Below are 20999 nucleotides of genomic sequence, written 5' to 3'. Positions count from 1 at the left end.
CACTGTCGTGATGAGGCCACAATTAGGTTGGAGGAACAATACCTTGTATTCCATCTGGGTAGCCTCCAACCTGACATCAAGAACACTGGCTTCTCAAACTTCCAGTAATGGCCCCTCCCCCACCCTCTCCTTCACCATTCCCCATCCCCTTTTCCCTCTCTCACCTTATCTTCTTGCCTGCCCATCGCCTCCCTCTGGTGCTCCTCGCTTTTATTTTTCCCCCCATGGTCTTCTGTCCTCTTCTATAAGACTTCCCCTTCTCCAGCTCTTTATCCCCTTCACTAATCAATTTCCCAGCTCCTTATTTCATCCCTTCCCCCCTTAAGGTTTCACCTATTACCTCATGTTTCTCTTCTCCAACCCCCCCCCCCAACTTTTAAAACTACTCCTCAGTTTTTTTTTCTCCAGTTCTGCCAAAGTATCTCAGCTCAAAACATCAACTGTACTCTTTTCCATAGATGCTGCCTGCCCTGTTGAGTTCCTCCAGTATTTTGTGTGGGTTGCTTGGATTGCCAGCTTCTGCAGATTTTCTCTTGTTCTCTTTATTTTATGTCATAAAATAAAGAATTGAAAACAAAAGTGAATAAGTTTAAATGGTAAATTAAAATGAAGCTAATGATTCATGGGAGAAAACCAGTAATCCTACCTCTGATCCCATACCACAATAATTATAGAGAATTAAATTTGTAATTTCCAGAAGGTAATCAGAATTCACTGACCAATCCACTTATAATGTTAATATTAACATTCTTCTCTCCTCATCTTTCTCTTATTTTCCTATTCTTTTGTTAGATGTTGGATTTCTTAAATTGATAAATTGTCATCTTTTACTTTATCATACTGAAAGAGGTATAAAGAGAATATTCTGTTCTTACAAGAAATGTTGGTTTTTTGTTTAAAAGACAGTATAGATTTTAAGTTCAATATCTGTAGAGAGCAAATGGATGTCTAGATAAAATATAAATGTCAGTTCATAAGCACTGAACTTGGAAAGACTATAACTATCTGTAGTTGTGGAAACAGAAAATAGGAAACAGGGTTGGAAAATTCCCATCAGCATTTCAGATTATTGACTTTTAACAAGTCAACCTAGTAACTGGATTTAAATATTTCTGCTGCATTGAAACATGACTGCACTTAGCACTAGTCCCAAATTGGGCCCCCTCAAAGAATTATGAAACTAGTCTGAAGTAAGTTTTCACAGAAAATTAGAGTGGTTTACACAAGAAGGAAACATTAAAATGAAAAAATGTATAGTTCCTGGCCAGACCATCTCAATTCAGATACCACTGCTGACATTTAGTCATTTCACAAACATAGAAGGGTATCAAATTTTAATCCCTGTGGCACCCAGATATCAACTACATAGTGGGAGGTAGGTACCTTTTATGGACATTAAAAAGGTTAAGGCATATGGGATACAAGGTTACCTGTTCATCTGGTTAATTTGAAAATAGAATGCACACCAGGAAATGGTTACTAGTACAATTTACTCCAATGTCAAGTCAATTTTGGGTTAACTACTGCTTAAAGAAACAGTGCTACATGATTTAATTTTTTATGCTTTGCTGCTATATTTAGCTTCGATGTTGGTTTAAATTATCGATGATGAGGTAATTAAAATTGACCATGATATGAAAAAAATCTGGGCATTTTAGATGTTAAAGATTAACTATCAATTAAAATCCTCTGGATAGATCATGAAGCCATATATTTCACTTTTTAATGTCTTTTGCATTTGTTTTTCAGCTTGGATATGATTCTGGAACTGTCAGCCCGTGATTTGCTCTTTGGATACTGTTTGGGTGTTCCTGCTCTCTGCAGTCTCCAAGAAGATTCTGGGAGACAGAGGCAGCATGCACGAACCTCATGGTGGGCAGGCTGCGGGACGAGGTGCAAGCCGATGTTCAACTCCATTTCGCCAATTACAGCTTCCATTTTTCGCCGAATGAAGCAATGAGGGAGACTGATACATTGAGACGAAAGCAGAAGTTTGGAGATTGTTAGGGTGCTTCAGAGCTCTGCAATCAGTGAGAGGATTCCAAGAGACAAAGGCAGCGTATATGAATGTCGTGGGGGCAGGCTGCGGAATGGGACGCTAGCCGATGTTTAACTCAATTGCACCAATTAAAGCTTCTGGTGTGCACCGATTAAGGTGACGAGGGAGATTGAAGCATCGAGGCAAGTGCGGAGAGCAAGCTCTGGCTGTCCACTTCTTGATTGCTCTGCTACGCTACTGGAGTGGGGAGAGCCTGCTGAGGTGCCTGGAGAGTGTTGCCCAGATTTTCTGTGTTTTGAATCTGAACTTGGACAATAGATTTTTTTCAGTCTTAGAGTTTTTAATATTCTGCGTTTTTCACCTGATCTTACTCATTTTTTTGTGCAGGGAGAGGGATTTTTTTGGGGGTGGGTTGATGTGCCCGTTCCATTTTTGTTCATTTTGTTTGAGTTGGAGGACAGATTTTGGGGTTGATGTCTGTGCTGCCTTTCTTTTCTTTCTTGGTTTCATGGCTACCCGGAGAAGAAGAATTTCAGAGGAATTACAACCAATTATCATACCTGGTGTAATGCTAAATATTGACTCCCAGAAACTGGGTCAAATTGTCCAAAACATTCAACCATGTCGAGGCTGGCTGCTGCAAGGATTTTAGTAAGCTTGCTGTTTAATGCCTGATTCATAGACTGTAACAAAACTTCACTGGCATGAGCACAGTAAACTTGAGCAATGGCTCGATTTTTCTAGAAAATGGAAAACAAAACAGACAATGAATTGTAATTTTATTCTGTTTAGAGAGTAATTTGAAACAATATGAAGCCCAAAATGAAACAAAACAATAAGAAAGAACAAATAGAATATTAGCTAATAACAATTATGAAAGGTTAGAAAAAGATATGTAACAGATAGCTTGTGTGGAGCATAACATTGTCATTGAGTGATTGAAGCAGAAGTTCTCTTGGTGCATTCTATATAATCAAACAGTAAGGATATAATCAGATAGTAAGAGATGAAGTTGGTCCTCTTAAAGATCAGAGTGGTCGGCTATGTATGGAATCAAAAGAAATAGGGGAGATCTTAAATGGTTTTGTTGTGTCTGTATTTACTAAGGAAACTGGCATGGAGTCAATGGAAATAAGGCAAACAAGTAGTGAGGTTATAGAACCTATACAGATTGAAGAGGAGGAGGTGCTTGCTATCTTGAGGCAAATCAGAGTAGATAAATCCCCAGGACCTGACAGGGTGTTCCCTCGGACCTTGAAGGAGACTAGTGTTGAAATTGCAGGGGCCCTGGCAGATACATTTAAAATGTCGGTATCTATGGGTGAGGTGCCAGAGGATTGGAGGATAGCTCATGTTGTTCCGTTGTTTAAAAAAGGCTCTAAAAGTAATCTGGGAAATTATAGGCCAGTAAGTTTGACATCGGTAGTAGGTAAATTATTGGAAGGAGTACTAAGAGATAAGATTTACAAGTATTTAGATAGACAGGGACTTATTAGGGAGCGTCAACACGGCTTTGTGCGTGGTGGGTCATGTTTAACAAATCTATTAGAGTTTTTCGAGGAGGTTACGAGGGAAGTGGATGAAGGGATGGCAGTGGATGTTTTCTACATGGACTTCAGTAAGGCCTTTGACAAGGTCCTCCATGGGAGGTTAGTTAGGAAGATTCAGTCACTCGGTATACATGGTGAGGTAGTAAATTGGATTAGACATTGGCTCAATGGGAGAAGCCAGTGAGTGGTAGTGGAGGATTGCTTCTCTGAGTGGAGGCCTGTGACTAGTGGTGTGCCACAGGGATCAGTGCTGGGTCCATTGTTATTTGTCATCTATATCAATGGTCTGGATGATAATGTGTAAATTGGATCAGTAAATTTGCTGATGATACAAAGATTGGAGGTGTAGTGGGCAGTGAGGAAGGTTTTCAAAGCTTGCAGAGGGATTTGGACCAGCTGGAAAATTGTTTAATACAGACAAGTGTGAGGTATTGCACTTTGGAAGGAAAACCAAGGTAGAACATACAAGGTAAATGGCAGGGCACTGAGGAGTGCAGTAGAACAGAGGGATCTGGGAATATAGATACAAAATTCCCTAAAAGTCCCACCACAGGTAGATAGGGTAGTAAAGAGAGCTTTTGGTACATTGGCCTTTATAAATCAAAGTATTGAGTATAAGAGTTGGACTGTTATGGTGAGGTTGTATAAGGCATTAGTGAGGCCGAATTTAGAGTATTGTATGCAGTTTTGGTCACCGAATTATAGGAAGGATATTAATAAGGTTGAAAGAGTGCAGAAAAGGTTTACAAGGATGTTGCCGGGACTTGAGAAACTGAGTTACAGAGAAAGGTTGAATAGGTTAGGACTTTATTCCCTGGAGCGTAGAAGAATGAGGGGAGATTTGATAGAGGTATATAAAATTATGATGGGTATTGTTACGAATGTGCCACAACTCTGAGGGGCCGAAGGGTACAAAGTAGCCCCCTCCTTTTTGAGAATCGCAGGATCGCTATTAATTCGGGTCTGGGACCCAGGAAATGAGAGAGAGACGTCCTGAATACACAGCTTTTGGAATGTGTCCTGGCCTCCGCAAGGCGGAACCATTGATAACGGCTATTGTCTCTTGGAGACGGAATTGTGTATTGAGTACTGTACTATTCATTGAAGCCCTCAGGGAATGACCAGAGTGGGCTGGTTGAGGGATTGCATCATCCCAACCTGATCGACATCTGAGACCCCGTGAGTAAGGATAAAAGAGGGTCTGGGGAACGACCCCTTCAGACGCACCAGAAGAAACGCTAGAAATCCCGTGACAGCGTTTAATAGCAACAGCCGGTGGGGCTCGCGTGCGTCCTTTTCCCTTGCTTGGGGAATTGGCGGGATCGCCACAGAAGAACGGCTTAGCTAAAGAAGAGGCCACCAACGAAATTTCGAAGGATCGACATCATAAAAAGGAAAAGCGGGCAAGTTTCTAAAAACTCTCTCTTGACTCCAACCAAAGGCTGAAGCCTGTATGAACTGAATGAACTGAGTGATTTTTATATTTCCATCGGACAATACATTATCCCCTAGACAACGATAGAGCTTATTTCTTATTGATTATTATAATATCCGCACTTTTAGATCTAGTATTGACGACGTAGAGTATCTGTATGTTTGTATTGATATTATTTTTGTGTATTTTTACCAATAAATACTGTTTAAAAATAGTACCATCAGACTTCAACGGACCTCTCTATCTTTGCTGGTAAGTGACCCAGTTACGGGGTTCGTAACAGTATAGATAGAGTGAATGCAAGCAGGCTTTTTTCACTGAGGCTAGGGGAGAAAAAAGACAGAGGACATGGGTTAAGGGGGGAAGAGGGAAAAGTTTAAAGGGAACATTGGCTTCTTCACACAGAGAGTGGTGGGAGTGTGAAATGAGCTGCCAGTTGAAGTGGTAAATGTGGGCTCACTTTTAACAGTTAAGAAAAACTTGGGCAGGTATATGGATGAGAGGGATTTGGAGGGATATGGCCCAGGCGCAGGTCAGTGGGACTAGGCAGAAAAATAGTTCGGCACAGCCAGGAAGGGCCAAAAGGCCTGTTTCTGTGCTGTAATGTTCTATGGTTCTAAATTATAATTTCAGGTCTACAGAAGGCACATTCGTGCTGTCAACTACACTAAACATATTACTAAATATTGTATTGATCACTATAACAGAGAAGGGTGTAGATGTGATGTAAAATACACAAATTAGATCAATTCCTTGTCAAAAGGATAAGCAAATGGAAAAGAATTAGAGAAACTCAGTGTTTACTGAGCAGAAAGATGATTGCTGAACAATGATCTTGGCCAAATACCAAGTCATAAAGAACAAAGACAAGGTTAATTCAAATAGTTACTTCAAAGTAAAAATGTTCAGGATCAGAAAAAAATAAAATTGCCTTCAGAAAAAAATACTTTTCAACCCAATATTAAAAAGTGTATCTCTATACAAGTGCTGTGCCAGGTGGAGTAGTAGACAAAAAAATTCTGTGTATGTTCAAAATATTGATTCCTGAGATGGGAGTTATATTAAAGTGATGAGTTTATGGACTTCCTAATCATTAGTCTTTCATGTTCTTAGTTAAGCAGTATATTAAAATAGTTATTACCTTAATTTGTTTAGCAATTGCAATGCACTTTGCCAGCTGCTGAGCTGAAAGCTGCCCTTCTGAATGCTCATGATTTGATTCGACTTGTCCATTTTTGTCCTGAGTTGTGAGTTGCAAGTCTGTATGCTCATAGTTAGATTCCAATGTTTCATTTCCTTCTCTGGATTTCACTTCTTTTGACAGGCCATTTTTATTCTCCTGCTTAAGATATGGATGTTAACAGAAAGAATGTCTACAAGGTATGCAACAAATGATATTACCCAATGGTTCTGCAACAGGACAATTCCCAGTGAAGACTGGTGTTAAAAAGGTTGCATCACTGCCCCAACACCTTTCTTGATTTTTCTTATATTTCCAACAAACTCCTTACAGGAGTGAAGTTAAACTTCAGAACTAATAGTAACATGCTCAACCTACAAGATCTATTTTCCAGTAGTCAAGCCACAAGATGATGATGAGATTTCCAGTTATGCATGCTCAGAGTCTGGACTCCAAGCCATTATCACCACAGGATATGGGCATTTTACTCAACTTCTGCAGAGCCAAGATCCTCTACTGATTCGCCCCTTCTGTACCACAGTGGGAACCACAATAGTTCATTGTGTGGTTCTGGACTATGGACACTTCCTATATCTCAGATGCTATTTATTTATGAAGGAAGATATTAGAGATAAAATTTGCCACTCACCTCAATGCATCAGCATACTCTTTGGTCCATTCAAAAAAAGGGTACTTAAAGATCAAAATTTCAAACAGCCCAAAATTTATGGTCTAACAGAGAGCACTGATCTCAATGCTTTTAAGACGAGACAACCGACAACACACCACTACCATGTTTCAAGTTCAATGGCAAGACAAGCAAACCAATGTCAATGTCATCTCCCATATCACTATCACCAGTACTAAGTCCCTAATTATACTTAATCAGCTGCTTTAAGCAGGCCATGTCACAATATGTAATTATTAGATGGACGACAGACTCATGGGCATCTTTGACCTATGACTGCCCAAAGTGGAGAAGGAATATTCAGAACGGTAACCGCAAAGTACACTGCAGATGCTGTGGTCAAATCAACACGTACAGAAGCTGGATGAACTCAGCAGGTTGGGCAGCATCCGTTGCAATGAGCAGTCAATGGATGCTGCCTGACCTGCTGAGTTCATCCAGCTTTTGTACATGTTAATATTCAGAATGGTATTGAGGCCATTCCCCAGATGCACACAGAGACTCTGCACAAGTGGCGAAGGAGCAGACTACTCCCCAAATTACCAAGCATCAATCACTTGTCCTATCTGTAGAAGAATCTGCTTTAGTGATATGATCTAATTCTCCATTGCTTCCCTCCTTTCCCCTACCACCTACTGCAAAGGCAATGCATCACTCCTTCAACACACGCAAGTTGACATGAAGCATATTAGAATTGAATGTGCTAGCCATTAACTATATTGGGCCCCTTATTTGGATTTGTAGCTATTGAAGAATACAGGATGAGACTTGAATGTTCCTATTTCTCAGTTTGAAACAGTGCTGGAATGAGTGAGAAATAAAGGACACAAATTGACAGAACAGTGTACAGAACATTGGTGAAACCTCACTTGCAATATTGCTTGTAGTTCTGGTCAACATACTACAGGAATGATGTGATTAAGCTAGAGAGGGTGAGAAAAAATACAGGGATTGAATTACTTGAGTTATGAGGAGAGACTGAATAGGCTGCGAATGTTTTCTTGGAGCAAGAAAGGCTGAGAGTGACTTTATCAAGAATTATAAAATTGAGGGGCATAGATAAAGTGAAGGTTGCAATCATATTTTTCCCCAGGGTACGGAACTCTGTAAGTAGTGGGTATTGTTTTAAGGTGGGGGGGGGGGGGGGGGGGGAGTCCTAAAGGAAAATGGGGTGGAGGCAAGATTTTCCACAGTGTTTGGTGGGTACATGGAACAAGCTGCCAGAGGAGGCAGTAGAAGTGGGTACAATTAAAACATTTAAAGGAAAATTGGGCAGGTTTATATATAAGAGAACTTCAGAATGATATGGATCAAATGGAGGCAAATGGCACTAGTTCAAGAAGGCACTTTGGTCAGAATGAACGAGTTGGGTTTAAGGGCCTGTTTCTGTGCTTTTCAAGTCTATAATTTTGAAATGGGCTTTTTTTTTAAAAAAAACAAATGAGCCTGAGAAATGATTTAATCAGGGTAAATAAACTTATCTGAGGACATGGTTATCATGGAATGATCACCTGTCAGAGGAGGAATCAGAAACTAAGGAACATAGATGAATGGTAATTAGTGGATGGATCAGCAGGGAAAAGATAGCAATAATAATGTCACCAACCCAGAATGGGGGTCTCAGATTTGCTTGCAATATTGCTAAAGGCAAAAACACATATAGCATTTAAACACCTCCCATTCTTAACACATTGGTGAACAAATGCAATAAACTCTCTGCAAAATAGGTACAGAAATAAAAGGAATTCCTCCAATATAAAGACAGTACATAGTAATAACACCTTTACTACAGTATTTTAAAGAGATTAAAATCCACAAGTGTTAAAATGGAAGTAAAATAAATCTTACCAGGGTGTCCTGAACCCAAACAAAGCCTGGATTAATTGGGTCTATCTGGACAGCCAACAAACGAAGACATTTCCCAGTTAGATACAGGCATTTGGCTCTAAGCTCTTTAGAGCCACTGCTGAGGCTATATGCACTCTGAAGCTGAGCCAAAGCTTTTTGTCCTAATGACTTAGAAACAGCCATCCATTGCTGAACAAAAATAAAATTTGGGCAACGTTATATTAATTCACAAAAAATAACATTAGAATTTGTGATTATTAGATACCATAATTTATAAAATCTCAAATACATAACCAAAGCAATATTTCTTGGGCCTATTCTTTGACAGCATTTTATACATTTATCCATCAATATAAGATTTTGTTAATAAGTAACATGCTCATACAATTAATGTGATTTCTATCAATGTCATGAATGAAGAACAAAATTGTTTATGTTACTCACATTATTTATGCTAGTAGGTTGTTTATGCTAGTAGGTTGTCAGAAAATTGGAATTCAGAGATATTTTAGCAATAATAACTAACCAAAAGGACACATAAAAACTATAAACCTGGAAAAATATACCTCTTAAAAATTATTAGGAAGGTTTTCATCCTAATTTCTGTTAAAACATGACAGTTGCCAACAGCGATTACAACTGACATGTCTTGGCCACTAGAAATCACAAAAATCATGTCTTAGCCTTAAAAAAAAACACCATGCACTAAACACTGGAGAAACTCGGCACGCCAGGCAACACCTATGGAGGGAAATGAACAGTCAGAATTTCATCGGAATTGAAAAGAAAAAAAGGCAGAATGCAGAAGCCAGAATAAAAGGGTGGGATGTAGTGGGAGGAGCACAAATTGGCAAGTGATTCTATCAGATTCCTCCTTCTTCAGACCTTGCCTCTTCTACCTATTATCTCCTAACTTCTCACAGTATTCCCTTTTACACTGTCCCCTAATTTCCTACCTTCCCCTCTCATCTGGATTCATCTATCACCTGTTAGCTTGTGCTCCTCCCCCTTTTCCATCCTACCCTCACATTTATTCTGGTCTTTGCCCTTTTTTTGCCAGTCTTTATAAAGGGTCTCAGCCCAAACCATCAAATGTTCATTTCCCTCTATAGATGCTGCCTGACAGTATCATGGATTGGATTTGTTAGCTAGTTCCAAACTCAATGTAACACCCTTAATGCAAGCACCTCCTGCCAATGCACAGGGTCTTTACTTTGATGGTTGAGTTAGCTGGAGTATGTAAGCTGATTCCATAATATTCTCCAAAGGCAAGTGTAACTTTAGACCATAAGACATAGGAACAGTATTAGGCCATTTGGCCCATCGGGTCTGGTCTGGCATTCCACCATGGCTGATCCACTATCCCTCTTAACCCCATTCTCCTGCCTTCTTCCCGAAACCTGTCATGCCCTGACTAATCAAGAACCTATCAACCTCTGCTTTAAATATAAACTATGACTTGGCCTCCTCAGCCATCTGTGGCATTTAATTTCACTGGTCACTACTCTCAGCCTAAGGAAAGTCCTCCTCATCTCTATACTAAATGGACACCCCTCTGTTCTGAGGCTGTGCCCTCTTGCTAGCGTCCCCACTATTGGAACCATCCTCTCCACATCCACTCTATCGAGGCCGTGTTTCAATAAGATTCCCCCCCACCCCCACTTCATTATTCTAAACTCCAGTGAACACAGGCCCAGAGTCATCAAACACGTCTCATACATTAACCCTTTCTCATGAACTTCCTTTGTTCCCTCTCCAATGACTAATCTTTTCTTAGATAAGGAACCCAAAACAGCTCATAATACTCTAAATATGGTCTGACTAATCCCTTATAAAGCCTCACATTAACATCCTTACTTTCATATTCTAGTCCTCTCGAAATGAATGTTTGCATTTGCTTTTCATACCCCCAATTCAACCAGTAATCTTTTAGAGTATCCTACATGAGGACTCCCAAGATCCTCTGCACCTCTGATTTTTAAAAAAATTTTCTCCCTCCATACACTTCACTACATTATATTCCATCTTTGCCCATTCTTGCAATCTGTCCAAGTTATTCTGCAGATCCCCTGCTTCCTCAAAACTACTTGCCACTCCTTGTATCATCTACAAATTTGGCCACAAAGCCATCAATTCTGTCATCCACATCACTGGCATATAACATAAAAAGAAACAGTCCCAACACTGCTAGTCACCGGTGGCCAACAAGAAAAATCCTCTATTATTCCCACTCTTTGCCTCCTGCCAGTCAGCCAATCTGCTGTCCGTGCTGGTAATTTTTTAGTAATACTATGGGCTCTTACCTTGTTAAGCAGCCTCATGTGAGGCACCTTGTTAAATGACTTTTGAAAATCCAAGTAAACTAATTTCTCCCGCCAACCCTTCCTCTATTCCCCACTCTGACATTTTAGTTCTTCTCACCTGCCTATTACTTTCCCCTGGAACCCCTGCTCCTCTTTATCCTATGGTCCACTCTCCTCTCCTATCAGATTTCTCCTTCTTCGGCCCTTGACCTTTCCCATCCACCTAGCTTCACTTACCACCCTCCAGCTAACCTCTTTTCCCTCCTCCTACTTTTCTTTCTGGCACTTACCCCTTCCTTCTCAGTCCTGAAGAAGGGTCTCGGCCCAAAATGTCAAATGTTTATTTATTTCCATAGATCCTGCCTGACCTGCTAAGTTCCTCCATTATTTTGCTTAATGTATATTGACTGTTGTTTGTCTATCCTGTCTATTATTTCATCACAGAACTCCAACAGATTTGTCTGGTAAGAATTCCCCTTAAGTAAATCATGCTGACTTTGGAACATTTTATTATGTGCCACCAAGTACCCTGAAACCTCATCCTTAATAATGTACTACAATATCCTCCCTACCACTTGTCAGGCCAACTAGTTTATAATTTTCTTTCTTCTACCTCCATCCCTTCTTAGAGAGAGAAGTAACATATGCAATTTTCCAGTCCTCCCAAAACATTCCAGAGTCTAGTGATTCTTGAAAGATCATCACTAATGCCTCCATTATCACTTCAGTAACCTCATTCTGAACTCTGGGGTATAGTCCATCTAGTCCAGATGACTTATTTACCTTCAGACCTTTCACCTTTCCAGTACCTTCCCCTTAATGGTAGCAATTACACTTACTTCTGCCCCCTGATACTTGCAAATTTTTGGCATACTGCTAGTGACTTCCACAGTGAAGACTGATGCAAAATACTCATTTAGTTCATCTGCTGTTTCTTTGTCTCCAGTTACTACCTGCAACATTTCTTTCCAGCCATCTCTTGCCTTGCCTCACCTCTCCTTTACTCTTTATACTCCTTTAACCTCATATTTCATCTTTTCTCTCCTGATGGCTTTTTAAGATGCCTTCTGTTGATTTTTAAAAACTTCCCAATCTTCTAACTTCTGACTTTTTTTTGCTATATTATATGCCCACTCCTTTGCTTTTATGCTATCCTTGACTTGTTAGCCACAATTGTCTTATCCTTGCTTTGGAATACTTTATCTTTTGGATGTATCTATCCTGCATCTTTTTAATTGTTCCCAGAAACTCCAACCATTGCTGCTCTACCACCATCCCTTTTCATGTCCCCTTCAAATCAACTTTGGCCAGTTCCTCTTCCATTCCCCTGTAACTCATTTTACTCTGCTGTAAGACTGATACACCTGACTTCAGTTTCTCCTCCTCAAACTGCAGGGTGAATTCTATCATATTATGATCACTGTCTCCTAAGGGTTCCTTTACCTTAAACTCCTTAATCAAACTTGGTTCTTACATTACACCCAATCCAGATTGTCTTTCACTTAGTGAGCTCAACCACAAGCTGCTTTAAAAAACCACCTAGTAGGCATTCTACAAATTCCCTCTCTTGAGATGTAGCACAAACCTGATTTTCCCAAACTACCTGCAGATTGAAATCCCCTATGACTATCATACTATCGCCCTTTTCATGTGCCTTTTCTGCCTCCCGCTGTGACTTGTATCCCATATACTGTTTGGAAGCTTGAATATAACTTCCATCAGAGTCTTTTTACCCTTGAAGTTTCTTAACTCTTTACAGCACGAGCAAGAGACCAGGGTAACCAGATCACTGTTGGGAGAACATAAGGGGCTATTTGCATGCTTCAGGTATAAAGAACCAGAAATGATGTACTGTATCAAAGATTGTAATAAAGAATGGATTAACAACACAAGGTGCAAGTCTTTGCTGTTAAATAATTGGCATTCAAGAGGGATAGCTATGCTTCACTCATTACAGAAAGTAAGTTACTTAAATACTAGAATAATACTCACATCATATCCTTCCTAAGAATTTTAGCGCAAGTCTGGTTTAGTTAAATGAAACAAGTAGCAAAATTCAATTATCTGTCCCTATTCTGCTAGATTCAGAATACCAATACCTGTAACTGTGTTCACATAACAGCATGACTATAGAATGTTTTTTTTCTCTCTCATTACTTTTGATATGATATAGTGTCTCCCTCTAGTTAATCTTAAAAGCATCACAGCCTTATTTTTGCTCTCTTTATTGCTGTTCTTGCTAGACTTCATCTGAACTTTAAAGAGCAACGAGAGCATCTTGACTAAGAATCTCAGGTTAATTTTAAATCATGAAACAAAGAGGTGATTAAAATGAACAAGGAGGACAACATAATAGTTATATGCTTACATTGCAAAGCCCTTGACCTAACTCACAGTATGATCAAGGACATTGTAGTATTGCTGTTAACCATCCTAGAACTAAATCAGTTCATCATAAATGAAAGTCATATAAACACTGGTGTGTGGTTGCTACGGTGTCTAATGTTTGAATGATCATTTGATTTAAATGTATGCTATAAGTCTCTATTACAAGCAAAATTGATCTCAAAGCATTGCTTAAGTTTTAAATACAGATGGATAAAAAGCAGAAACAAATACAAAGGTAAAGAAGATGTTGGTGATTACTGCAAGGATAAAGTACAAAAAGTACACAAATCCTGCTGTAACTGTACAATCTTAGTGAAACCACACCTGGAGCACTGCCTGTAGTTTTGTTCTCCTTAGTTAAGGAATGATATACTTGCCTTGAAGATAGCATTACGAAAGATCCTTAGAATAATTCTTAGAATGATGGAGCTGATCTATCAAAATATATTGAGCAGAATGCATCTATACTAAATAGATTTTAGGAGGAATGGAAGTGACAACATTGAAGAATGTAAGATTGACAGAGTTAATGCAATCAAGAGCAATACACCTTTTAGAGAAATCGAAAACAGTAGAATGGATAAGAGGCTAGTCATTTATAAATGAAGGGGTTATTTATTTTCCCATGTTTCTGAATCTTCAGAATTTTCTATCCCACACTGTATAGTTGTGGAAAATGTCAAAACAATATTTTAAAACTTGAAACTGAAAGATTTTTTGAACAATAAGGAAATGAAGGATGATGGTGATCAGATAAAATTTTATCAAATCAGTCATAATTCTAAATGACAGAAAAGACTCGGTCGAGATTCTGTCAGGCCTGCTGCCGCTCCTGTTCTTGTATTTAAATGAATTACTCCTCTATTCAGCTTGTGAATGCTGAAACACAGCATTATATTTGAAAGTGCATTGTACAATTTCTTAAGTTGCATTCAGCTTCTAAACTGTTTGTACATTATAAAAAGTTCCTAATTTCTGCTACATGAGCAAATATCTAATGTATTAAATGATTCCTGCCTACTATCATAAAAACATGTGCATTGCTAAGTTCAGAAAAGTATGAAGAGTGATCATTTTATTTCTCACTTTAAATTTACAGTTTTTGATCAGCATTTAGCTAAACCTTAAGACATACAAAAACTGTGTGACATTTTCCATGCATCGTATTTAAAACTACTAAAAAGATGATATAAACAGTATTTAAATTACCTTTTCTACAGGTGTGTAATCAGGTGTGCAACTAACAAATTCTTCTACAATTAGTTGTAGCAATCGTTTGCTTTTTGCTGATTCAGCTTCCTTTTTGTCTTTTGCGGTAATTAGTTCAAGCATGTCCAAAACCAATTGTACAAAAGTTAACTTAAGAGAGGCCAGCTTTCTCATTAAAGGTAAACTTACACCTGTCATCTGAAAATAAACATTGACAAAATATCCTTAAGAAAAATAATACAAAATGGTATGGCCTAAATATTGTATGGCATTTATAACAGATTATAAAACTGGTTGCATTAATAGCCAATGAAAAGTTGACTTGAGGATTCACTGCTACAATATTCTGTTGTGCAAGATGTCCATTCACTCAGAATCAGAATAAAGGTCAGGTTGCAAAAGTCAGGGCAAGCAGGTTGAGTGATTAAAAGGGAGTTGGGACATCATAAGTGGGGCAGGAAGGAAGAGGGCTAGGGATAAATGGCACAGGAGGTTTATCTTTTATGTAGGGCAGTTGCTTAGTCTTACAAGGCAAAGAGAGCTATTCAGACACTTTAACTAATAATTAAGACAACTTCCAATCATTATGATGATCTGATTCTGCATTCGTGTACTGTGAACTTCTAAATCATGGAATAGCAGATACCAGCTGCACACCTTGGAGTGTTGCTACTCATGTCCATTAGAGCATTTTGACTCTAAAGGTCATCTGTTTTCTACTTTTCTCATAACTTTATACTATAGGTAACCAAAAATGTAAAAATGGTTATGGAAATAATGATAAAATGAACTTTAACTTGGCATAAATGAAAAATAGAGGTAGATATTTGGAGGGATGAACCGTAAAATATATCATTAACATGTTGATTCTGAGTGAAGTAGAAACAAAATGCTGGAAATATTTGATGGGACAGTCAGTATATGTGAAGTGACAAAGGGAGATATCATTTCAGGTCCATAAACTTGCAAAAGGTTATTAACATGCAACATTAGCTCTGATTTCATTCCACATATCCAGAGAATTTCCATCAATTTTTATTTATTTCAAATTTCCAGCAGTTGTAGTTCTGTTGCTTTTCAGTTTATGGTGTGTGTATTCATTTTTGGGAAACATGCACGGAACAATTTTGTTATATGCATCTACGTACATATTGTATTGTAAGATAAAAATGTATACTCTTCACCAAAGAAGTCTGCATTCTCTTTTCTGGAGATCTTAAATACAGGAATTTTTAGCTCCTCGTCATACCAAGGTTGTAGCCCAGTGTTTGTAGTAAATAATTTCTTAATTGAATTAATTCTTAATTAATTTCTTATGTTAGTGGCCAGAACTCTTATCTGAGTAACTCTCCTCACTCAGGATACCATGCTGGACTTGTTCCATAATGTTTCCCTTCTATGACTTTTCATCCCTTAATACTCAAAATGTCTGAATTTTTAAGATTGGGATCAGAATTAGGAGTCCTCATGTAGCAAACCATTTGCTAAATATAATATACTATACAAGCAAGATCAGTTGCTAATCCTCTAGACAAAATGCTTAGCATTTGTAACATGGCACAAGCTTACACTGGATAATTCCAGATCATATTTTGCTTCTGAAACCATGAGGCTTGATTTTCAAGATATTGTTGTTAAGTGTAATGGGAATGATTTGAAAACACGTTAATGCTGAGTACTATTGGATCTACCAGAACCATGAGTCCGATATTGCAACAATCACATGAATGGACAACAGTGAAATTATCTAGTGTCAGAAGAGTGTAGGAGGGAAAGATTAAAGATTTAAAAGTGACCCAACAGGTAAATTCTTCCATATGGAGTGCGGTTTTTGGTTGGTATATGGAATATATGTGGTTGGTATACAGTATATGGAATGAGCTGCTAGAGGAAGATGTAGAGCCAGCTACAATTCCGAACCTTAAACAACATTTGGATAGGTACATAAGAAAGGTTTAATGGATATGAGCCAATCCTGGGCAAATAGGACTATGTTAAGTAGGCATCTTGTTAAAGTATGGATGGCTGAAGGCCTATTTCCATGCTGTATGGCTCTATGACTCTAAAGTAAAAACTTTACTATTCAGGATAAACCCACTGTTTTGCATATTGTCATATCTCTTGCTGAGGTTGTTTTCATTCATTCAGTTTCAATTTTGGTTCTTTTTTTTTACCGCTTTGAGTGGTAACAATCTCATCACGTCATTGAAAGCATCTTCTTCAATCCAGATGGCCTTTTGTATCAGTGCATATGCATCCAACAGATGAGCATGTTTTTTCTCCTCTTCTTCACTACATTTAGCGATGATGCTTTAGGAAAAGAAAGTTGCAATAAAGCACGATGCAGAACTAAATAGATAAAGCTTTGACTCAATACTAAAGTTTTCATTATCCGCACATTCCTCTCAAAAAAGGGAAATTAACAGCATGCAAAAGATAGGAGGAAACTGATCAAAGGAGGAACGTGACATGAGCATTGTCAGGTAAAAACGGAGATTAATTCTACCAAAATAAAGAGACTGTGGTAACTATTTTCCTCACAAGTATTGAAGATGTATTAAATTACATAAAAGTGAACATACATTAGTGTACCAACATGTTCTGTCATCAAGTCCACTGATTCTTCTCTGTATCCATGTTGCATCATGATGTTTGAATAATGTTCCATTTTAACACAAGCAGAAATCAGCTTTTCCATAATGTCAGGTTTCTTTAATTTAATATCACCTAATGCCTTCATGGATTCTATCTCAATGGAGGTCAACCTGTAACAGAAAAGCTAATTTAATGAATAGTATACACAAAATTTATTTAGTAGATATTGAATTGAATTGACTTTATTTCTTATATCCTTCACATACATGAGGAGTAAAAATCTTTGTTACGTCTCCATCTAAATGTGCTATGTGCAATCATAGTAATTTATAATAAATAGAACAGTCAATGTAATATAGAGTACACTCGTCAGTGTGAGTTCATCAGTCTGATGGCCTGGAGGAAGAAGCAGTCCCGGAGCCTGTTGGTCCTGGCTTTTATGCTGCGCTACCGCTTCCCAGATCGTAGCAGTTGGAATAGTTTATGGTTGGAATGGCTTGGGTCCCCAATGATCCTACAGGCCTTTTTTATACACCTGTCCTTGTAGATGTCTTGAATCATGATAAGTTCACAACTACAGATGTGCAGGGCTGTCCGCACCACTCTCTTGCAGAGTCCTGCGATTAAGGGAGGTACAGTTCCCATACCAGAGAGTGATGCAGCCAGTCAGGATGCTCTCAATTATGCTCCTGTAGAAAGTTCTTAGGATTTGGGGGCCCATTCCAAACTTCCTCAACCGTTTTTAGGTGAAAGAAGTGCTGTTGTGCCTTTTTCACCACACAGTTGGTGTGTACAGACCACGTGAGGTCCTCGGTGATGTGGACGCTGAGGGACTTGAAGCTGTTCACTTTGTCAACCCCAGATCCATTGATGTCAATAAGGGTTAGCCGTTTCCATTCCTCCCGTAATCCACAACCAGCTCCTTTGTTTTTGCGACATTGAGAGAGAGGTTGTTTTCTTGACACCACTGTGTCAAGAGATACAATGGGAAAAATAAACTCTCAGGGATTCAAACAGGTCTTAAAATTTAAAGCATATAACAAAGTAACAAATATATTGTGTGCAGTTTGACTTTAAATACTTGGGCAATAATCTGGCAGATGTGAACGGATGCAAGCCACCATCAGACCACCAATCCTGTCAGCCAGCACCACTGCGATAGAATTAATCACTTCCTCTCTTCCAAAACATTTTCAACATCTGTGTTTTAATGCTCCCTCCTGAGTGAAGTTTAGATTTAGTTTATCTTCTGCTGTTTACACATTACTCATGCATGCCTATGTAATTGCCCACCACTTGTATCATTGTGTTTGATTTTCACCCAATCATGGACCTTCCCTTTTATTCTTCCGCACTGCACTTCTTCCTCTGTAACTGAAAACGTGCCAGTTCTAACTTTTCCAGCTTCCAGTTTTTCCAGATGTCATCAACCCGAGATGTTAATCCTACCTCTCTCCATTGTTCACAAAAAAGGGAAAATCCGCAGATGCTGGAAATCCGAATAGCACACACAAAATGCTGGAGGAACTCAGCAAGCCAAGCAACGTCTATGGAAAAACTGTCAACTGTACTTTTTCCCATAGATGCTGCCTGGTCAGCTGAGTTCCTCCAGTATTTTGTGTGTATCTCTCCACAGTTGCTAACTGATTTGCTGTGCATTCTCAACAATTTATATTTATTTCAGACTTCTAGCATTTTCAGTAAGTGTGCTATCATCTGATGTTAATTTTATGGGAATAGATGAAAGAAGCTGGAGCTGCTTGAAATTAGGAATCATTGAATCATGAAGTAGCAGTTTTCAACTCTAAAATGTGTGACCTCAAGCTCTAAAAGACATAGTTAAGTTAATGTAAAGTAGGGCTAAGTTATTTCAGCACAAAGCTAGTGAGGAAATCACTAAAATAACTTGAGTCATTTTATTTGACTAATTAAATAACGTCACAAGTATTTGCCCAGTGGGGGGGGGGGGAGGGGGAAAGACGAGAAATGCTTGAATAAATTTTAGTGCGGAAGTGGTTATAACATTGAGTTATGTAGACTTGAGAGACTGGAGAAAAGATATCACAAGAATCGTTTCCTAGCTCATTTTTCTTTTTAAATAATATAAAAGATGTTTAACTGTAAATAGCAGAACACAAAGTCCACAATGTAATGATATACTGTGCTCATAATTAACTTATTGATTCATGTCCCTATCTTTAAATAATTTAATATGAAACATTAATCAGAGAACGGTTTAGAGAAAAGCAGCCAATCCACCAGTCTTAATAAACACTTCACTCTGATAGATTCTATTAATTTGCTTCAACATCAATGACATTTCACTATTTTCTTTCACTGTGCAATACCTGGCTTCCATTGAAGTTATCAGAAATTCAAGAACTGAAGCTCGATTTGGTGTCTCTTCTAAAGCAGTCTTGTATGCTCCAATTCCCTGTCTTAAGATCCTACAAGCCTGGGAATATAGCAATGCAAGTTAAAAAGATAAATATTAACATCATTGGTACAGCTTTTTCAAATTTACTCCCAAAGATCCAGGCAGAGACAGACAAAATTACAAATGTCATATCTAATTTTATGAATACCTTAAAAACTTGACACAAGTTGTAGGACAGATAAAAAGCAGATTGGTAAATATACAGACGTACATTACAAACAAATAGACATGGCAGACAGATAAATCTTGCAGATATCATTTCTCCTCAGGACTTGTCAAGTTAGCAAGATGATTTAGGAATGCCCAGGCTCAAGATTTCTTATTTACTTTGCACTGTGATGTAAGCAGTTCACAGTGAAAACAAAGCATTGATGTCTAGCTTCTTTTAATTTCTATCTTCCATACAAATTGAACAAACAAGCATTGTACAAAACACAATTAAAACTACATTTTCTCATCAAACAAGTACAGCTTGAGGCTTTGGAACATTGTGGGTAAAGCCCACCCCACCTTTGAGCCTGTGGTAAGTTGATGGAAAGGTGGGTTGAATAAACAGTGATTGGAATAGGATTACTAAAATTGGATGCTTAGTGGCTGATGCAAACTCATTGGACTGAAAAGGCTGATTTTCTTACTCTACAAGTAAGCTCTCTGCAGTCACCACAGCCAGTATTTTCATCAAATGCTTGGTGTTTGGAAGTAAACTTACACCAGCAAAAAAATAGCAAAATTCATTCTATAAAATCTATAAGATTCATTCTTAGTCTTTAATGGTATAAATTTGAAAACAATGATATTATCTCTTATAATAGCTGAAACATATTGGTTGTTTGCTTTTGCACATTAATCGTTTGTTCATCCTGTTGGGTATGGTCTTTCATTGATCCTGTTTTGTTTCTTGGATTTACTGCGTGTGCCCCCAAGAAAATGCATCTCAGCGTTGATATACGGTGACATACAGTATAGGTACTTTGATATTTACTTTGAACTTTGAAGCCTGAATTGTTTCAGTTCATTAGTGCTTCCTCTTAATCATCTGTTTCTTGCACAATGGGGCTAAAACTATTTCCTTACCTCCTCCTTCGAATCTTCGAGATTCTCTCCAAGAATTGCATTCACTAGACAAGTAATAACATTGTACCAGAAGTATTCATTTCCTCCAATGTCTTGAGCTTCTTTTAAGAGCTGTTTCGCCTGACCAAAATTCTTTTCATAGTTAGCTAGAACTGCCAGAAGATAAAAGGCATTTGCCAAAGCTTCTTTGTTCTCCAGTTCCTAGTTTAGAAAATAGAGCAGGTTTTTTCTTAAAATCTTAACTGTATTATGTGTGAAAGTTGCAGAAATTCAGTAAATGTTACTGTGCAAAA

General features: G+C 38.3%; 1 protein-coding gene across 1 annotated transcript in view; it reads right to left on the bottom strand.

Annotated features, from left to right (window-relative positions):
- cfap46 (cilia and flagella associated protein 46) overlaps window positions 1-20999 on the bottom strand; it is a 196688-nt gene that overhangs the window by 53310 nt on the left and 122379 nt on the right. Inside the window, exons 35-42 of the mRNA XM_073027519.1 lie at window positions 20707-20907; window positions 19544-19650; window positions 17183-17365; window positions 16775-16910; window positions 14601-14798; window positions 8701-8889; window positions 6126-6323; window positions 2560-2739 (exon numbers count right to left, since the gene is read on the bottom strand). Coding sequence (XP_072883620.1) covers window positions 2560-2739; window positions 6126-6323; window positions 8701-8889; window positions 14601-14798; window positions 16775-16910; window positions 17183-17365; window positions 19544-19650; window positions 20707-20907 — 1392 coding nt within the window. The remainder of the gene's footprint in view (window positions 1-2559; window positions 2740-6125; window positions 6324-8700; window positions 8890-14600; window positions 14799-16774; window positions 16911-17182; window positions 17366-19543; window positions 19651-20706; window positions 20908-20999) is intronic.

This window comes from Hemitrygon akajei, chromosome 23 (assembly GCF_048418815.1).
Source record: "Hemitrygon akajei chromosome 23, sHemAka1.3, whole genome shotgun sequence".
NCBI classification, from domain to species: domain Eukaryota; kingdom Metazoa; phylum Chordata; class Chondrichthyes; order Myliobatiformes; family Dasyatidae; genus Hemitrygon; species Hemitrygon akajei.
The sequence above is the reverse complement of the archived record's forward strand: the minus strand, read 5'-3'. Positions and strand labels throughout refer to the sequence as shown.